The sequence below is a fragment of the Mobula birostris genome, chromosome 22, assembly GCF_030028105.1.
Source record: "Mobula birostris isolate sMobBir1 chromosome 22, sMobBir1.hap1, whole genome shotgun sequence".
Taxonomy (NCBI): Eukaryota; Metazoa; Chordata; class Chondrichthyes; order Myliobatiformes; family Myliobatidae; genus Mobula; species Mobula birostris.
This window is the reverse complement of record NC_092391.1, coordinates 17080081-17100092: the sequence shown is the minus strand read 5'-3', so window position 1 is coordinate 17100092 and position 20012 is coordinate 17080081. Positions and strand designations below refer to the sequence as shown.

General features: G+C 42.4%; 1 protein-coding gene across 1 annotated transcript in view; it reads left to right on the top strand.

Moving 5' to 3' along the window:
* Positions 1-1478: 1478 nt before the first annotated feature.
* Positions 1479-20012, top strand: part of fpgs (folylpolyglutamate synthase) — a 69429-nt gene continuing 50895 nt past the window's right edge. Inside the window, exons 1-2 of the mRNA XM_072240161.1 lie at positions 1479-1686; positions 18717-18845. Coding sequence (XP_072096262.1) covers positions 1522-1686; positions 18717-18845 — 294 coding nt within the window. The 5' untranslated portion in view covers positions 1479-1521. The remainder of the gene's footprint in view (positions 1687-18716; positions 18846-20012) is intronic.

Here is a 20012-nt window from a genome sequence, read left to right as displayed (position 1 = left end):
TCACATCCTCAAAAAATTCAACCAGGCTTGTAAGGCACGACCTGCCTTTGACAAAGCCATGCTGACTATTCCTAATCATATTATACCTTTCCAAATGTTCATAAATCCTGCCTCTCAGGATCTTCTCCATCAACTTACCAACCACTGAAGTAAGACTCACTGGGCTATCTCTACTCCCTCCAATCCTCCAGAACTTCCCCTGTCCTCACTGAGGATGCAAAGATCATTGCCAGAGGCTCAGCAAACTAACTGATGCTGGGTTAATGGTGAATTGGTTGTTAAGATTCAGAATTGGCTTGCCCATGGAATGCAAGTGATAATGGTTGATTGACTTACTCTGCCTGGAATTTTATGCTTAGTGGTGTCTCCTAGAGATCTGTATTAGAACTTCTGTTCTTTGTGATAATATTAATGGTTCAGATGAAAATGTATGTGTTAGGGAGAGTAAATTTCCAGATGATATGAAGATTGGGGGTGTTATGGATAGCATAGAAGACTGTCAAAATATACAATGGAATGCAGATCAGTTGCAGATTTGGGTGGAGAAATGGCAGGCAGAGTTTAACCCAACTATTTAAAAGATCAAATGTAAGGAAACAATACACTATTAATGGCAAGATCCTTAACCACAGACTCTGGTTCCTGACTCTGAAAGTCACTGCACAAGTTGATAGGGTGGTAAAGAAGGCATTTGGCAGGTTTTTTATTAGTTGAGGGATTGAGTTCAAGAATTAGAAAGTTATGTTGCGGGTTGATAAAACTGGTTAAGTTGCTTCTGGAGTATAGCATTTAGCTCTGGTCGTTCTATTGTAGGAAGGATGTTGAGGCTTTTTTTTGGAGAGGTTTACCAGAACGCTGCCTGGAGTAAAAGGCCGGTGCTATTTGAAGTCGGACAAACTTCAGTTGTTTTCTTTGGAGTGGTAGAAACCGAGGGGAGATCTGATAGATTTAAAAGTTTATGAGAGGCATAGAGTAGAGAGCCAGTATCTTTTACCCATTCTTGAAATGTCTAATACTTGAGGATATGCATTTAAGGTGGGGGGGGGCAAGTTCAAAGGAACTGTGTGGCACAAGATTTTTTTTTAGACAAGGAGTGGTGGGTGCCTGGAATGCACTGCTTGGGGTGGTGTTGGTGGAGGCAAATACAATGGAGGCTCTTAAACTAACACTATTGTGCAGGAAATGAGGACAAGGACATAGGCTGAAGTGATTATTTGGACATTTGATTCCTAATTTAATTAGTTTGGGAAAAATCTTGTGGACTTGTTCCTGTCCTGCACTATTCCATGGTCTAGAATCCCAGTAGAAATTGTTTAGAATTATTTGTATTAATATTGCTAAGCCACGGCCAACGAGAGGAGAAGTGTAAACATGCCAAGCATATCACTTATATTTGCATACAGTACGGCAAAGAACTGTAGCATCAAAGATGGCGCGGTAGAGGCTGACGTTTAGCTGCGTGCCAGGAGTGGACAGGTCAAAGGTAGAAAGAGAGCCACGTGTTGCCCGTTGCGGCTCACGATGGCGCGGTTCTTCCGCGCGTTGTTGAAGGCTATCGGGAGGTGTGCAATTCCTGAGGAGAAAAGGAAAGGGGCGGTGCTCGGCAGATCAGTCAGTGCCTGGGCGTCAAGCTACAGCACGGCACCCACTAAAGCGGCCCTCCGCATCCCCGGCATGGATTATCAGGTGAGCCGGACCGCCGCACATTACACTGACGGGGAAGGGGGCCCAAGGGTCAGGACCTAGGGAACCGGGATTGGCGGCAGGGTCGGCACAGGAGGAACACCCTCGAGACCTGCGCCGGTCGGGACGGGGGTGGGGGCGAGTGGTGGATGGGGACCAATGCCGGGGTCGGGGGGCGAAGTGAGGGGAGGGGGGTGTTGGCGGACCAGGATCAGGTCCAAAGGAGCGGGTGAGAAACCGGGACGGGGCGGGAAGACGCACATAAAGTATGGGGGTGGGTTAGTAACGATGCAAACGGCCTCGGAGCGGAGCCTGGGCATATTTAGATGGTGTTGGCCGCTAAGGAGAGTACGGAGCCGGTTGGAGACTAGGTGACAACTTCAGAGCGGCGGACGAGCGAGTCCGGAGCGTCCGCTGCAGAGTTGGTTCTTTCCCGCCAAACGGTGCTGAATTTGGCACAGGTCGCCAGCTGGGGTGATCTGAGCAGATGTTTCCTCAAACTTTCAGGAACAACCTGTCTTTATTTTCTTAATGATCCGGAGCCGAGCTCTGAGAGGTGGCCCTCAATATGCTCAAGAGTACATTCCATTCTAGTTTTTTCCAGTGCAGTAAAGTTTTATAAGTAGCGGTTTGCAGTATTTAGAAAAAGTGGATGAGTTCTTGTTTCTGTTTGTAAACTATTTTACATTGCGTGCTGAACACAGGTGGGTTATTTGAGTTAGAACAATACCATTTTCTGTATCATAGGCTGTTCTTTCCCTTCAGAATTAAACAGACATTTGTTCGTGAGGAGAAAAGTACAGATAGTAAGTTAGTTTCCTGTTAGATAATAAAATGAAGCAGCAAATTCCTTTAGCTTATTTGAGAAGAATATTTTATAATCCTGTTCTGCGTTGTATTTGTGATTTCTTATCAGTGTACAGGGTGAAAAGTTTTACTTGGATGTTCACTCCCCCCCCCCCCACCCCACATTTTCTCTTTTCCTCTCGTTATTCGGCAGTAAGCATGTACCACCAAGATGAAGGACAGCTTGTATCCAACTGTAATCAGACTTTTGAGTGGATCTCTTGTATTCTTCACAATCTACCTCGTTACAATCTTACTCTTTAACCTGCACTGCACTCTTTCAGGAGCTTTTACAGTGCCTATAAAAAGTATTCTCCCCCCTCCCCCCTAGAAGGTTTCAGGTTTTATTGCATTGAATCACGGTGGAACTAATTTAGCTTTTTTGACAGTGATCAACAGAAAAAGACTCTTTCGTGTCAAAGTGAAAACAGATCTCTACAAAATGTTCTAAATTAATTACAAATAGGAAACAAAATAATTGATTGCGTAAGTATTCACCCCCTTTAATATGACACCAAATCATCACTAGTGCAGCCAATTGGTTTTAGAAGTCATATGATTAGTTCAATGAAGATTACTGTATGCAGTCAAGGTATTTCAATAGATTGTGGTAAAAATACACTTGTACCTGAAAGTTCCAACAGCTGGTGAATCAGTATGCTGGTAAAATTCCGCAAAAAGGTTATTGAAAAGCACAAGTCAGGACATGGATACAAGAAAATTTCCAAGTCACTGAATATCCCTTGGAATACAGTTAAGTCAGCCATCAAGAAATGGAAAGAATATGGCACAAATGTAAATTTGCCTGGAGCAGTCCGTCCTCAGAAACTGAGTGCAAGAAGGGGACTAGTGAGGGAGGCCACCAAGAGACCTATGACAACGCTGGAGAAGTTATAAGCTTCAGTGGCTGAGATGGGAGAGACTGCATACAACAATTGTTGCCCAGGTGCTTCACCAGTCACAGCTTTATGGGAGACCGGCAGTGAGAAAGCCACTGTTGAAACAAACTCACATGAAATCTGGTCTAGTTTGCCTGAAGGCATGTGGGAGACTGAAGTCAGCTGGAAGAAGGTTCTATGGTCTGATGAAACTGAAATTGAGCTTTTTGGCCACCAGACTAAATAATATGTTTGGCATAAACCAAACACCACACATAAAAATTTTAAAAAATAGGAGCAGGAGTAGGCCATCTGACCCATCAAGCCTGCTCCACCATTCAATAAGATCATGGCTGATCTGGCCATGGACTCCTCTCCACCTACATGCCTTTTCCCCCATAATCCTTAATTCCCTTACTATGCAAAAAAATCAAAAAGATACCATCCCTACCATGAAGCATGGTGGTGGCTGCATCGTGCTGTGGGGATGCTTCACTGCTGCAAGCCCTGGAAGGCTTGTGAAGGTAGAGGGTGAAATGAATGCAGCAAAATACAGGGAAATCCTGGAGGAAAACCGGATGCAGTCTGCAAGAGAACTGACTTAGAAGATTTGTCTTCCAACAAGACAATCACCCCAAGCGTAAGGCTAAACTACACAGGAACTGGTTAAAAACAACAAAGTTAATGTCCTGAAGTGGCCAAGTCAGATTCCAGACCTCAATCCAATTGAGAATTCGTGGCTCACGATCCCCATACAATCTGAGCTATTTTGTAAAGAAGAATGGGAAAAATTGCAGTGTCCAGATGTGCAAAGCTGATAGAGACCTATCCCCACAGACTCAAGGCTATAGTTGTTGCCAAATGTGCATCTACTAAATACTTGAAGGGGGTGAGTAATTATGCAAACGATTATTGTGTTTAATAATTGTAATAAACAGACCAATTTGTATTCACTTTGACATGAAAGAGTTTTTTGTTGATCTTGTCAATAAAGCCAAATATTAAATCCACTGTGATTCAATGTTGTAAAACAATAAAACATGAAAACTTCTTGGGGGGGAAGGGTGAATACTTTTTATATGCACTGTATATTTTACATTGTTTTTAAAAAATTATTGAATTTTACATATTTCACATATACAAATAAATAATAATTAAACTAAATAGTGAAACATGTCATGTTTTTCACAATCAAAAGAAAAGAAATAACATTTCACAGACTTCACATATTTAACAAAGAAATAAAATAAAAACATCAGAAAAAAAAACCGTAGAAGCACTCAACAACACACAGCTATTTCAAAATGTGCACCTTAACATCCAAGAAACTCCAATAAAGGTTTCCACACATTTTCAAATTCTCCTGCCCTTCCTCTGGTTATGCAAGTCAGTCTCTCCAATACAATACAAGATGCCACCCATGCATGTATCGAAGGTATATCCATTTTTCCTCCAGGATAAAGCTATCATCCTCCTGGCCTGCTGATTGAACTAACAGTGAAGTTCTTTGGATATTGACCTAGTACACACATTTTTACTTGGTGAGGCACCTTTACTCCAACAATCTCAGATATAGTCTGAACAACTGTTTTCCAGTATTTTTTAATTTTGGACAGTCCCATACACAGTGAAACAGAGTACCCTTTTTTTCTAAACATTTAGCACAAGTGTCTGGGATGTCAGGGGACCAATGGTTCAGTTTGATCAGGGTAATACAAGTTCTCATTAACCATTTGTATTGTAATATCTTCATTCTCGTGTTAATTGATTGTTTTTGGGCTTTTAACATAGAACATAGAATAGTACAGCACAGCACAGTACAGTACAGGCTCTTTGGCCCACAATGTTGTGCCGACCCTCAAACACTGCCTCCCATATAACCCCCCCCCCACCTTAAATTCCTCCATATACCTGTCTGGTAGTCTCTTAAATTTCACTAGTGTATTTGCCTCCACCACTGACTCAGGCAGTGCATTCCACGCACCAACCACTGAGTAAAAAAAAAACTTCCTCTAATATTCCCCTTGAACTTCCCACCCCTTACCGTGTCCTCTTGTATTGAGCAGTGGTGCCCTGGGGAAGAGGCGCTGGCTGTCCACTGTATCCATTCCTCTTAATATCTTGTATACCTCTATCATCTCTCATCCTCCTTTTCTCCGGAGAGTAAAGCCCTAGCTCCCTTAATCTCTGATCATAATCCATACTCTAAACCAGGCAGCATCCTGGTAAATCTCCTCTGTACCCTTTCCAATGCTTCCACATCCTTCCTATAGTGAGGCGACCAGAACTGGACACAGTACTCCAAGTGTAGCCTAACCAGAGTTTTATAGAGTTGCATCATTACCTCACGACTCTTAAACTCTATCCCTTGACTTAAGAAAACTAACACCCCTTAAGCTTTCTTAACTACCCTATCTACCTGTGAGGCAACTTTCAGGGATCTGTGGACATGTACCCCCAGATCCCTCTGCTCCTCCACACTACCAAGTATCCTGCTGTTTACTTTGTACTCTGCCTTGGAGTTTGTCCTTCCAAAGTGTACCACCTCACACTTCTCCAGGTTGAACTCCATCTGCTACTTCTCAACCCACTTCTGCATCCTATCAATGTCTCCCTGCAATCTTTGACAATCCTCTACACTATCTACAACACCACCAACCTTTGTGTCGTCTGCAAACTTGCCAACCCACCCATCTACCCACACATCCAGGTCATTAATAAAAATCACGAAAAGAGAGGTCCCAGAACCGATCCTTGTGGGACACCATTAGTCACAACTCTCCAATCTGAATGTACTCCCTCCACCGCTACCCTCTGCTTTCTGCAGGCAAGCCAGTTTTGAATCCACCTGGCTAAACTTCCCTGGATCCCATGCCTTCTGACTTTTTGAATATGCCTACCATGTGGAACCTTGTCAAATGCTTTACTAAAATCCATGTAGATCACATCCACTGCACTACCCTCATCTATATGCCTGGTCACCTCCTCAAAGAACTATCAGGCTTGTTAGACACGATCTACCCTTCACAAAGCCATGCTGACTGTCCCTGAGCAGACCATGATTCTCTAAACACCCATAGATCCTATTGCTAAGAATTTTTTCCAACAGCTTTCCCACCACAGACGCAAGGCTCACTGGTCTATAATTACCTGGACTAGCCCTACTACCTTCTTTAAACAAGGGGACAACATTCGCCTCCCTCCAATCCTCTGGTACCATTCCCGTGGACAACGGGGACATAAAGTTCCTAGCCAGAGGCGCAGCAATCTCTTCCCTCGCCTCATGGAGCAGCCTGGGGAATATTCTGTCCTAATGTATTTTAACAACTCCAACACTTCCTCTCCCGTAATATCAACATGCTCCAGGACATCAACCTCACTCATATTGTCCTCACTGTCATCGTTCCCCCTCATTGGTGAATACCGAAGAGAAGTATTCACTAAGAACTTCACTCACTTCCACAGCCTCCAGGCACATCTTCCCACCTTTATCTCTGATTGGTCCTACCTTCACTCCTATCATCCTTTTGTTCTTTACATAATTGAAGAATGCCTTGGGGTTTTCCTTTACCCTACTCGCCAAGGCCTTCTCATGCCCCCTTCTTGCTGTCCTTAGCCTCTTCTTAAGCTCCTTTCTTGCTACCCTATATTCCTCAGTAGATCCACATGATCCTTACTTCCTAAACCTCATGTATGCTGCCTTCTTCCACCTGACTCGATTTTCCACCTCACTTGTCAACCATGGTTTCTTCACCCTACCATTCTTTATCTTCCTCACCGGGAAGAATTTATCCCTAACATCCTGCAAGAGATCCCTAAACATCGACCACATGTCCATAGTACATTTCCCTGCAAAAACATCATCCCAATTCACACCCGCAAGTTCTAGCCTTATAGCCTCATAATTTGCCCTTCCCCAATTAAAAATTTTCCTGTTCTCTCTGATTCTGTCCTTTTCCATGATAATGCTAAAGGCCAGGGAGCGGTGGTCATTGTCCCCCAGATGCTCACCCACAGAGATCTGTAACCTGACCTGGTTCGTTACCTAATACTAGATCTAGTATGGCCTTCCCCCTAGTCAGCCTGTCAACATACTGTGACAGGAATCCATCCTGGACACACTTAAACTCTGCCCCATCTAAATACTTGGAACTAATCAGGTGCCAATCAATATTAGGGAAGTTTAAGTCACCCATAACAACCCTATTATTTTTGCACCTTTCCAAAATCTGCCTCCCAATCTGCTCCTTGGTATCTCTGCTGCTACCAGGGGGCCTATAGAATACTCCCAGTAGAGTAACTGCTCCCTTCCTAATCAACTGCTTTCTGCTGAGCTATTAAAATCTTGATTGACTTGATTGCACAGTCCAACTGGCAAAACTGCCAGACTCTCTTGAGTCAAAGCCTCAAAGCTCCACTCCTTCACTGGGCCACTCACTCACTGGCCGCTTTCCACTGCATGCCATTTCCCACTCAATTTCTTTTATGTCTTCTTGAACATCCAGTCGCCATGCCTCTAGCCTGTCAATGGTGGACTCCTTATCATATAACATCAAAGCTGTATAGGATAAAGAATTCTGACTCCTCCCCTTTAGGTTTAGAAGTATGAGATTTTCAAGATGTGATAATGGTGGTTCAGATATTAAATGCTTATATTTTGATAGTATGAAATGTTTCAGTTGCAAATATTTTAAAAAGTTTTCTTAGGAATATGGTGTGTCTGACACAATTGATCAAATGTAATAAGATTACCATTCATATGAAGGTCCTCTATTTTCTGCACACCTTTGTCTGCCCAGAATGTGAAACCACCATCTGCTCTTCCTGCCCTGAAGTATGTATTGCCCCATATTGGGGAGAAGCGAGAGATGGGAGGAGTATCTTTAATGTGCTGATGTGCTTTATACCAGATGTCAATAGTATTTTTGAGGAAAGGGTTCTTGGTTGTTCTTTTCAGATTTCTTGGGTCTGCAGAGTATAGATAGAGCTTTAATGGGAGGTTTACTACTGATGCCTGTTCAATATTCACCCAGGCTGGAAGGGCCTCCACTGAGAGATAAAACATTGCAGAACGTAACTGAGCAGACCAATAATACCATTTCAGGTTCGGGAGCTGTAGCCCTCCCCTTTCATAAGGCAGATATAGCAGCCTAAGTCTCAGTCTAGATTTTTTATTATTCCAAATGAATTTAGTGAAAATACTATTAAGCTTATCAAAAATGATTTTGGTAGTGGGAGAGGAAGTGATTGAAAAAGGTATAGAAATTTTGGTAATATATTCATTTTGATCATGTTTATACGGCCAATCATTGATACGGGCATTGATATCCATCGATCGAATGTCTCCTTCACTTCACCCACTAGTGGATGATAGTTTGTTGGGACGATCGTTTTAATTTCAGGGGTAATTTTGACACCAGGGTAGGTAAATCCTTCCTTTGCATTTATAAATGGGGTTATTATGACTGGTTTTAGTCTTTGTTCAAAAATAGTATTAATGATTTTGAGTTGTTAATGTTATTGTAAGGGGGTTTCGTCTCTTATGTTACTGTGAGACTAATTAAGATGGCTTCTTTGTTATGTTATACTTGGGAATGCTTCTTTGTTATGTTAAACGCTGAGAAAGTCCTTCCCGCTAGCAGTTTGTTGAATCACGTTACTGATAAGATGTTATGAACCAATTGCGATAGTTGTTAAGTTTTTGGTGTATCTGTAAGCTATTGTATGCGCGGGATTTTGGGGCAGAAGGCGGAAGAGAGGGACAGAGGATGAACCAGGTGCGATGATGTCTGCTAACGGGGTCGGACCCCGAGGAGGGTGTTCGGCGAAGAGATGGATTCATGTGGAGTGTCTGGTCGACCACCGTTGTTGGTCCCAGGCAGCCGGTTAGGTGGTCTGAGGGGGTTGCAGGGTGAAGAAGAGGGGTCCCGAGCTCCAACTGTGCATGAAGAGATTGAACTTTGATAAGTGTGGCGCCTTTCATTTTCCTTGTATATTTTATTCTCTATTAATTATATAGTTCCAGTAATATCTATAAACTGTAAATCATTTAATCATATCTGGTGTATTGTCTGTTATTTGGGCGGGGCGGGGTACCTCACACAGCATCCACACAAACTATTACCCAATTTGGCAGGGCCGAGGGCTGTTTCCCTAGATGACAGCAAGCCGAGCGACCCTGAGGCTGGCCAGGGGGGGCTACATTATAACCAGAGAACTGCCCAAACAATTCAATCAGTTGCATTAAGTTTGGAATACTGACGGATAAATTTGTTTAAAAAAAGAATCACGTCGTCAGCATATAAGGATATTCTATGTTCCTGTTCTCCTAGCTGGATGCCCGACAGGCCTGTCTGCTTTCTTATTGCCATAGCCAGGGGTTCTGTGGCCAGCATAAACAACATCGGTGACGAAGGACATCCCTGGCGAGTGGATCACTCCAAGATGACTGGTTTAGAAACTATACTATTTGTTAAGACACTGGCTATTGGATTTGTATATAAAATCTGAATCCATTTAAGGAAGTTCTTTCCAAATACAAATCTAGGCAATACATTAAATAAATATGGCCATTCTATTCTGTCGAAGGCCTGCCAAGCATCCAGTGATAATACTGCTGTATCCTTAGCGTCAAATTTTCATGAATTATGTTAAAAACTCTTCTAATAGACCATAAGACAAAGGAGCAGGTCGGCCATTCGGCCTATCGAGTCTGCTCCACCATTTTATCATGAGCTGATCCATTCTCCCATTTAGTCCCACTCCCCCGCCTTCTCACCATAACCTTTGATGCCCTGGCTACTCAGATACCTATCAATCTCTGCCTTAAATACACCCAATGACTTGGCCTCCACTGCTGCCCGTGGCAACAAATTCCATAGATTCACCACCCTCTTACTAAAAAAATTTCTTCGCATTTCTGTTCTGAATGGACGCCCTTTAATCCTTAAGTCATGCCCTCTCGTACTAGACTCCCCCATCATGGGAAACAACTTTGCCACATCCACTCTGTCCATGCCTTTCAACATTATGTTGAATTATGTATAATATTATGGAATCCTTGGCATTTTTGCACAAAACCATTCTGGTCATTATGAACTAAATGTGGGATATAAGGATCTAATGTTCTTGTTAAGGCTTTACAAAGTATTTTTTGTGTCCGATCGAATTAGACTTATTGGTCTAAATGATGAACATTCTGTTGGTGGTTTGTCTGGTTTCAAGATTAGCGTTATCATTGCCAGCCTTAAAGAGGGTGGAAGATTTCCATTCCGATAAGATTCATCATACATATTTAAGAGTAGGACTAGTAATTTTTTTTTGAAATGTTTTGTAGAATTCAATTGGTAGGTTGTCACTGTTGGTATTTTGGATAACCTGTGATATCTCTGCAATTGTTATACCTCTATCTAACTCCTTTTTTGCATCTTTTGTCAATGTCTGGAATTGAAACTGATCAAGAAATGTGTCCTGTTCTTCTGAGGCTTGGGGGTATTCTGATCTATATAAATGTTCATAAAATTCTCTAAAACTGTTATTAATTTCCAGTGAATCGACTGTTAGGCTTCCTGAAGAGGTTGTTATACTGTTAATTGCTCTGTTCGACTGTTTTTTTTAAATTCTCCATGCCAAAAGTTTCCCGCTTTTTCTCCTTGATGGTAATAAGATTGCTTCAGCCACATTAAACTTTTCACAGCTTTATCAGCAGATAATTTATTATATTTTGCTCTCAAAAGTAGCAGATCTCTTTGTTTTGTTGGATCATCCCTTCCATTTATTCTATCTCTAAAGATTCAATTTGTTTTTACAAAGTTTCCATCTCTATTTTTTGTTGTTTGGACTTGGAGCTTGTATAACTAATGATTTTTCCTCTAATATATGCCTTGAACGCCTTCCATCTCGTGCTGGCACTAGTTTGATCTGTATTTAACTCAAAATAACTATATATTTTAGTTCCCACAAATTTAACAAAGTCTGGGCTTTGTAGCCATCTCACCTGAAATTGCCAGTTAGGGGGACTGTGAATAAATTTCTCTATATGAATACTTAATGAAATAGCAGCATAGTCGCTTATTACTAGGCTAACATACCAGCAACTTTTAATCTTTGATAAGAGCTCTCTTGAGACAAGAAAATAACCAATACGAGAACGAGATTTACATGTACTTGAATGACAAGAGTATTCTATTTTGCCAGGATTTTGTTCTCTCCATACTTCAACCAAATTTATATCCACGATGTATTGTTTCAGTAATTTTCTAGTTTGTGCCTTATAGGTATCATAGCCTGTAGAGTGATCCATTGCTGGATTTAAAGTACAATTAAAGTCTCCTCCAATGATATAAAAGCCTCGTTAAGTGGACACAGTAAGGAAAAAATCTTCAAAAAATTTACGATTGTCCTCATTTGTGCCATATATACTGACTAAGTTTAATGTGAAAGAAAGGATATTACCTTGCGTAATAACATGCCTTCCGGCTGAGTCTTGGATTGTTTACATAATTTGAAATGGTATTGTTCTATGAATAAGTACACCTCTAGCGTAGTTGTATGTGCATATATTACTCGGTCAGGCCATCTATTCCGTACCAATTTAATATCTGAGACTGTCAGAGGGGTTTCTTGAAGAAAAATTATTTTGGACTTAAGCTGTTTGATCCTATTTATAACCTGTTTCAATTTGGTTAACTTCTTTAGTCCCCTAACATTCCAGCTTGTGACTTTTATATTAAAGGTATCCTGAGTGCTTGTTTGTTGCATATATATTTTTTTAAGCATCCGTTAGTCTTGTGAGTCCGTGGATTTGCGCCTTGGAAGGTTTCCAGGGAGCAGGCCTGGGCAAGGTTGTATGGAAGACCGGCAGTTGCCCATGCTGCAAGTCTCCCCTCTCCATGCCACCAATGTTGTCCAAGGGAAGGACACTAGGGCCAATACAGCTCGGCACCGCTGTCGTCGCAGAGCAATGTGTGGTTAAGTGCCTTGCTCAAGGACACAACACCCTGCCTCAGCTGAGGCTCGAGCTAGCGATCTTCAGATCACTAGACCAACGCCTTAACCACTTGGTCACGTGCCAACACTGTTCCATATATAGTTCATGTCAATTATACCAGGAAAAGGAATAAGAAATATTACTGCTGTGTTGGGTGCACGACATACGTAAAGAAAAACAAAAAAACGCATATACATTTACACATATAGACATTTGAACTCTTGAATTCCCCCTGTCTTACTCAAAACAAAATCTATAGGGCTTGTGCTGATCTACTCTATGGAGGAGCAGCTAAGCTATGCGAACCTAACTCCATAGGCGACTAGTGGTGTCCATCAACCATGCACCTTATTATATCTTGAACATTATATACTCAACCCACTTAGCATAAAAATAAAATCAAAGTAGCCACTGAACTGTATGCCAGTATTGCCTATTATAAATGTTCATTCAGGTCTATGGAGTTCCATCTCAATAGAATTAAGGTTTCAACAAACAAAAATGTTATAAATAATTAAAAATAGGCAAAATAATAAAGGTATTTTAAAGGACCCCCATCTTGCATGGATTATGTTGAAATCTGCGGAAAGTCCCTTTTTCGACGAACACTCTTCTGACCGTGTTCAACTCATTTCACTGTCGCATGGCCTCAGCTGAGAAGTCCTGAGCGAAGAAAAGCTTGTACTTTATACTTTATTGTCGCCAAACAATTGGTACTAGAACGTACAATCATCACAGCGGTATTTGATTGTGTGCTTCACACTCCCTGGATTATAAATATTAAATATTAAAAATAGTTAAAATTAGTAAATATTAAAATTTTAAATTATAAATCATAAATGGAAAATAGAAAAATGGGAAGTAAGGTAGTGCAAAAAAAACCAAGAGGCAGGTCCGGATATTTGGAGGGTACGGCCCAGATCCGTTCAGCACAGTTGGAAAGAAGCTGTTCCCAAATCTGGCCGTACAAGTTTCCCTCATACGTGATATTATGCTGTTTAGTGAAGCGGAAAACAAACTCCCGATCCTGAAATCTCGGGAACTGAATGGGAACCGCTCTGTTCAGGTTTGGTTTCGGCAGTGCTAGAGTTCGGTGAACTTTTTCTAGAATGAAGGATCTGTCGTTGTCCAGCTCCAGCCAGCGCGGCGACATGTTTTGTATGAACTCCAGCAGTGGTTGGTTTCCGTCAGCGCCCTCCTGGAAGCCGAACAACCTGAAGTTTTCCCTTCTACTCCGATTCTCCAGGTCTTCGGTCTTGGATTCCAAGTAGACGATTCATTTCATGGTGTTGGTTAGTTCAGTCTTGTTCTTTTCCAGGTGCTCCTCTGCTGTCACTATTTGTTTTTCAGCCTCTTCCATCCGTGTGGTATTAGAAGCAACATTTCGCTTCACCTCCGACATACTGTTTTCCAAGGCAGCGACAGAGCTGGCCATCTCACCCAGGCGGTCATCTATACTGTCTAGTTTGGATCCAAATCCTTCAAACCCAGAGCGAAGTAACTTTAGTTCAGCTAGCACCGCCATTAGCTCAGCCATGTTACTAGTAGCTTCCTCGTCTTGCTCTGTCGATGGAGTGTTGATTTTCGGTTTTTGGCAGCTGCATCTTCAGGTGAAAATATCACAGTTCTTGATTGTAGTCATTTTTGACATAGTCCGAGTTCAGTTGGTATTGTTAACTTAGGGTTTTAAAGTTGTTCAGTGCAAGGTTGTACAGAGCCTCCACGTTATGGCTGCCAGCTTGGTTCGTGGCTCCATCGGGGTCCCTGTATATTTTACACTGTTATTGTTTTACCTTATTCTAGCTCTTTGCATTGTGTACTAATTTGATCTGTATGTAAGACCAGCACTTCTCTGTATCTTGGTACATGCACCAATAGTAAATCAATACCAATAATATAATACCTTGGAACTAAAAGGAGCTTCCCCCACAGTGTACGGAACAGCAGAAGCAAAATTAATATTGGAAAGATTGGTGAAAAGCAAACTTGTGTATCTGAAGGCACATCTCCTTTGATGAAAATGGGATGAAGGGGTGTGAATGGAGGCAGAAAATAACACAGAAATCCAACCTGAACTTGGAATCACTTGTTTACTGTTCTAGTTATGAAGGTGATGGTTTGGTTCCGTGGTTGTGGCTGTCCTTCAATCCCCTCACTCAGCGTGAATGTTGATGACCAGTGTCCCTGCTCTACAGCAGTAATTATTAATACAAATCATGATTAGGCTACCAGTCAGTTTCCTTCTCTAACCAGACCAGTAAACTTAGTATAGAGCAATAAAGGCTTCCTTCATTTTTACGTTGGAATATTAAAGATCATATTTCAGAAATATTTACATTTATTTTAACCACTTCTCTCTCTCTCTCTCTCTCTCTCTCTCTCTCTCTCTCTCTCTCTCTCTCTCTCTCTCTCTCTCTCTCTCTCTCTCTCTCCATTCTGCAATTTGAGAGTCTGTCAGAGGGCCTTACCTGCTTTGGCATTGGCAGTATGTAGCTGGGACACTTACTTCCAGATGTGTGTTTTTTTTTCTAGATACAAGTTCTCTGGCTCCTCTTTTGACTCCACTACCACCACTGAGTTTCTGTTTCAGTTTTCCTGTATCTGTCATAGTTTAAAAGCTGCGTGTTTATTTATTTATTGGGATACAATGCAGAATAGGCCCCACTGGTCCTTTGAGCCGCACCGCTCAGCAACCCCAGTTTAACCCTGTCCTAATCACAGGACATGGGACAATGACCAGTTAACCTACCAACCTTGGACTGTGGAAGGAAACCGGAGCAACTGAAGGAAACTCACTCGGTCTCAGGGAGAACATGGAAACTCCTTATAGGATGTAGTGGGAATTGAACCCGGGTCGCTGCTACTGTAAAGTGCTGTGCTAACCACTATGCTACCATGCCATCCTGATGGTGTGGGGCTATGTTGCCAATAGATTGTTTCACCTCTAATTGGTATCTCAGATGTGCAGTGAATGTACGAGGACGTGTATGGTTGAATATCCTGGTAACAGACAATATTCTATGTCTGTACGTGAAGCTTGGGCACTTGCATCTGATGCTGAAAGATGCCTAAGTCCTAGTAATGAATAATGCAAGAAGTTTTCCTGGTCAGAATGACTCAGCATTACACAAACTAATTCAAACTTAATGTGCTGTGGCCACATCCTTTGGCATTAACGGCCTGGCACATTGTGTGTTGTTATGCATTCACGGACAAAGTTTGAGGCAAAGTACAAAAGCCACATTTAGCACTGACTTTTCTTCCACATTTCATTACTAAGTAGAGCCCAGAATACTTCTTGATCAATTCTGTATTTACAACACTGGTGACAGAAATGATTATATAATAATTCCAATTTGTTGAGGTCGTCTGTACAATTAATTTGCTGTTCAAAATACTATCAGTAACAGATCCAATAATAATATCAAGTGCTGTAACGCTCTACCAAATGTCGATGAATATGGGAGATCTGTGACTGGCTACGTGGAGAAGTACATTGAGGATGTCATCATTATTAAGCACATCTATGTGAGGACAAATCAGAAGCCGTGGTTGACAACAGAGGTCTGCGCACAGTTGAGAGGTCAGGATGCTGGCTTCAGATTGGGGTATAAGACAGCTTTCAGGTCAGCGAGAGGTGCACTTTCCTGTGCCAACAGGAAGGGAAAATGGAATTATTATATAATCATTTCTGTGACACCGGGGACTTGTAGTGCATGTGGCAGGGCACTCAGATCCTAACAGATTACAAGCCCGTCCTGCATGTCAATGACAGTAACGCTTCCCTTCCTGATAGGCTGAATGTCTTTTACACTCAGTTTAATGTACGGAACGATGTGTCGACGAGAAAGGCCCCCGTACCCTCCTGAAAAGCAGGTAATCTGTCTGACTGCAGGTGATGACAGGGTTAACCCACGTAAAGCAACTGGTTATGGATCCCATTAAGTCCCATCTTCCTGCTACATTGGACCCTTTACAATTCACTTATCGCTCAAACCAGTCCTCTAATGATACCATAGCTTCTGCCCTCCACTCCATCCTGTCCCACCTGGAAGATGGTGCCTCGTGTGCCAGGATGCTGTTTATTGACTTCAGCTCAGCGTTTAATACAATCATCCCTCAAAGCTGGTGGATAAACTGTCCTTGTTGGGTCTCAACACTTGTCTCTGTAACTGGATTCTGGGCATCTTGACAGTCAGTCCGTGTTGGTGGAAACATCTCTAGCTCCGTTATGCTGAACACCAGAGCTCCCCAAAACTGTGTGCTCAGCCCGCTGCTGATGCATGACTGCATTGCTATATCCAGTTCAAACGGAATCATCATGTTCACTGATGACACAACAGGCTTTGGCCTCGTTAACGACCATGAGACGGTGTACAGAGAGGAGGTAGAGTGGCTGGCAGAATGGTGTGAGTATAATTTGAGTGTCACCGTGAGATGATTGTGGACTTTAGGAAGGTGCAGGCTGACCACTTCACCTACACAGCTCCTCTGTGGAGAGAGGAGTACAGAGTTTCTGAGAGTGCACATAACGGTTGATCTCACCTGGTCCCTTAAGACCACCTCTTTTGGTCAAGAAAGCACAGTGTTTCCATTTCCTGAGGAGATTGAGGTGAGTGAGCCCTCCCCTGCCCCCTATTCTAACCAGTTTTTAGAAGAGCACCATCAAGGGTGTCCTGACAAGCTATGTCTCCATTTGGTGCAGGAATTGCAAGGAGTCTGACCGCAAGTTCTTGCATTCCTTCATAGGGACTCCTGAGAGGAAAACTGGGGTCTCTTTTCCACCCATCCAAGACATTTATCAGGACCTCTGCATACACAGGGCCCTTAGCATTGTCAGTGATCCCTGCAATCCGTCCAACAATTTCTTTAACCCCCTACCATCAGGCAGGAAATGCCATAGTTTTAGGGCAAGAATTGTTAGGATGGGAAACAGTTTTGTCCCCCAGACCATAACACTATTGAACTTCCTGCCACCATCCAAGTGGCATCAATTATGAAGCGCCAGTAGTGTTATACTGTTTACTTTTGTGTCAGATGCACCTTATTGTTAATTTTACTTGTAATATTACTTTGTGTAATGCGTACTGTGTTGTGTACCTAGGTTCAGAGGTTTCATTTGGTATACAAGTGTACGTTTGAAAATTTAGAGCTATAAATATAACTGGGGCATCATAATGAAATTGTGTCTTTCCAGAATTTGGATTTACGTTGTTCTGGTGCATTGAGTTAGAAGATGTATTTTTGTCTGTTCTGCTGTGCGTTAGTTGTTCTTTATTTGGTCTGAGTAGTGCTGTATAAAGTACCACGTTGAATTTGCTATGAAGAAGAACAGTAGTGAGTATCTTCCGTGTTACCTTTTGAGGAAACAGGCAGCCCTCAGGTTATTTCCTCAAAACCAAGGAATTTATTGGCCTTTAGGAAAAGAAAGTCAGGACAGAAGAACTCCTCACTGAAGTGTTGGTAGTGGAGAAATTTGCGCAGTTTCAAGTTCCTGGGCTGCAGCATCATAGGTTATCTTTCCTGGGTCCAACACATTGATGCAGTCACAAAGATGGCACACCAACAACTGTACTTGCATTTTTGAGGAAATACGGTATGTCACCAAAGACTTTCAAATTCCCGCAGGCATACAGTGGAGGACAGCTGACTTTTTCCATTGCTGCTTGGTATGGAGACCGCAATGCACAGGATAGCAAAAGTCTGCAGTGGGTTGTAGACAAAGCCAGCTTCACCATGGGCACAACTCTCCCTGTTATTGAGGACATCTTCAAGAGGTGGTGCCTCAAGAAGGTGCCCCTCGCCATCTGGGACAAACATCTTGGGAGAAGGTACAGGAACTGAAGACCCACATTCAATGTTTTAGGCACAACTACTTTCCCTCTATAATCAGATTTCTGAATGGTCCATGAACACTACCTTGTTATTCCTCTTTAGCACTTTTTTTTAATGTCTTGCTCTGTATTGCTGATGCACAACATATGTCAGTGGTGATAAATCTGATTCTGATTCCATTCCTAAGAACTGAACTGTTTGTAAGACAGGAATGAACAGCTGCAACAGGAGAGTGGGTAGGAGTGGTGGAGTGGTGCTTGGTGGGGAGAGAAGGCATGTGAAAAAGCTCTCAAATCCATCTTGCCAATCTACCAAACACTGGGATGACCATCAGTTGCATCCTTGTAACCTGTGGAAGACCTTTTATTTCTCTTTTTTTTTCTTTTAAAAAAAAACACTTTCAAACGTCTGAAATGCACTGGGTGATCACCTTATCTGAGACTGTTTGTTTTGACCTGCCCGCTGCCTTTTCTGTTAAATTCCAGGATGCAGTACAAACATTGAACACCTTGCAGACCAATGCCAGCACTTTGGAGCAGATCCGTCGGGAACGTGGTCAAACAAAGGGCAGTTTGGAAGCAATGAAATCCTTTATACGGCGAGCTGGCATGACGGTAAGAGCAATTAAGCATTTGAGATGGGTGGCAAAATTCACCTCATTAGTGTCAGTATACTATACCCTAAAGATAGACTTCCATTCATTCAAGCCCTTCACCCATTGGTATGTGGGAAGAGTAATTTTCTTAATTTCTTAAATATTGATTGGCATCTCCCTAGAAGAAGGGATTTAGATGGGGTGGAGTTTGTTAGGTGTGTTCAGGAAGGGTTCTTGACACAATATGTAGATAAGCCTTCAAGAGGAGAGGCTGTACTTGATAAGATGTGAGAGAATAGGACCAATCAAGTGTGACAGTGGAAAAGTGTGTATGGAGCCAGAGGAGATAATGGAGGTACTTAATGAATACTTTGCTTCAGTATTCACTACGGAAAAGGATCTTGGCGATTTACAGCCGATTGAAAAGCTTGAGCATATAGACATTAAGAAAGTGCTGGAGCTTTTGGAAAGCATCAAGTTGGATAAGTCACTGGCACCGGACGAGATGTACCCCAGGCTACTGTGCGAGGTGAGGAAAGGGATTGCTGACCTCTGATGATGATTTTTGCATCATCAGTGGGGACAGGAGAAGTTCTGGAGGATTGGAGGGTTGCAGATGTTGTTCCCTTATTCAAGAAAGGGAGTAGAGGTAGCGAAATTATAGACCAGTGAATCTTACTTCAGTGGTTGGTAAGTTGATGAAAAAGCTCCTGAGAGGCAGGATTTATGAATATTTGGAGAGGCATAATATGATTAGGAATAGTCAGCATGGCTTTGTCAAAGGCAGGTCATGCCTTACGAGGCTGATTGAATTTTTTGAGGATGTGCCTAAGCACATTGATGAAGGTAGAGCCGTAGATGTAGTGTATATGGATTTCAGCAAGGCATTTGATAAGGTACCCCATGCAAGGCTTGTTGAGAAAGTAAGGAGGCATGGAATCCAAGAGGACCTTGCTTTGTGGATTCAGAATTGGCTTGCCCACAGAAGGCAAAGTGTGGTTGTAGACGGGTCATAGTCTGCATGGAGGTCGGTGACCAGTGGTGTGCCTCAGGGATCTGTTCTTGGGCCCCTTCTCTTCATGATTTTTATAAGTTACCTGCATGAGGAAGTGGAGGGATGGGTTAGTAAACTTACTGATGACACAAAGGTTGGGGGTATTGTGGATAGTGTGGAGGGCTGTCAGGT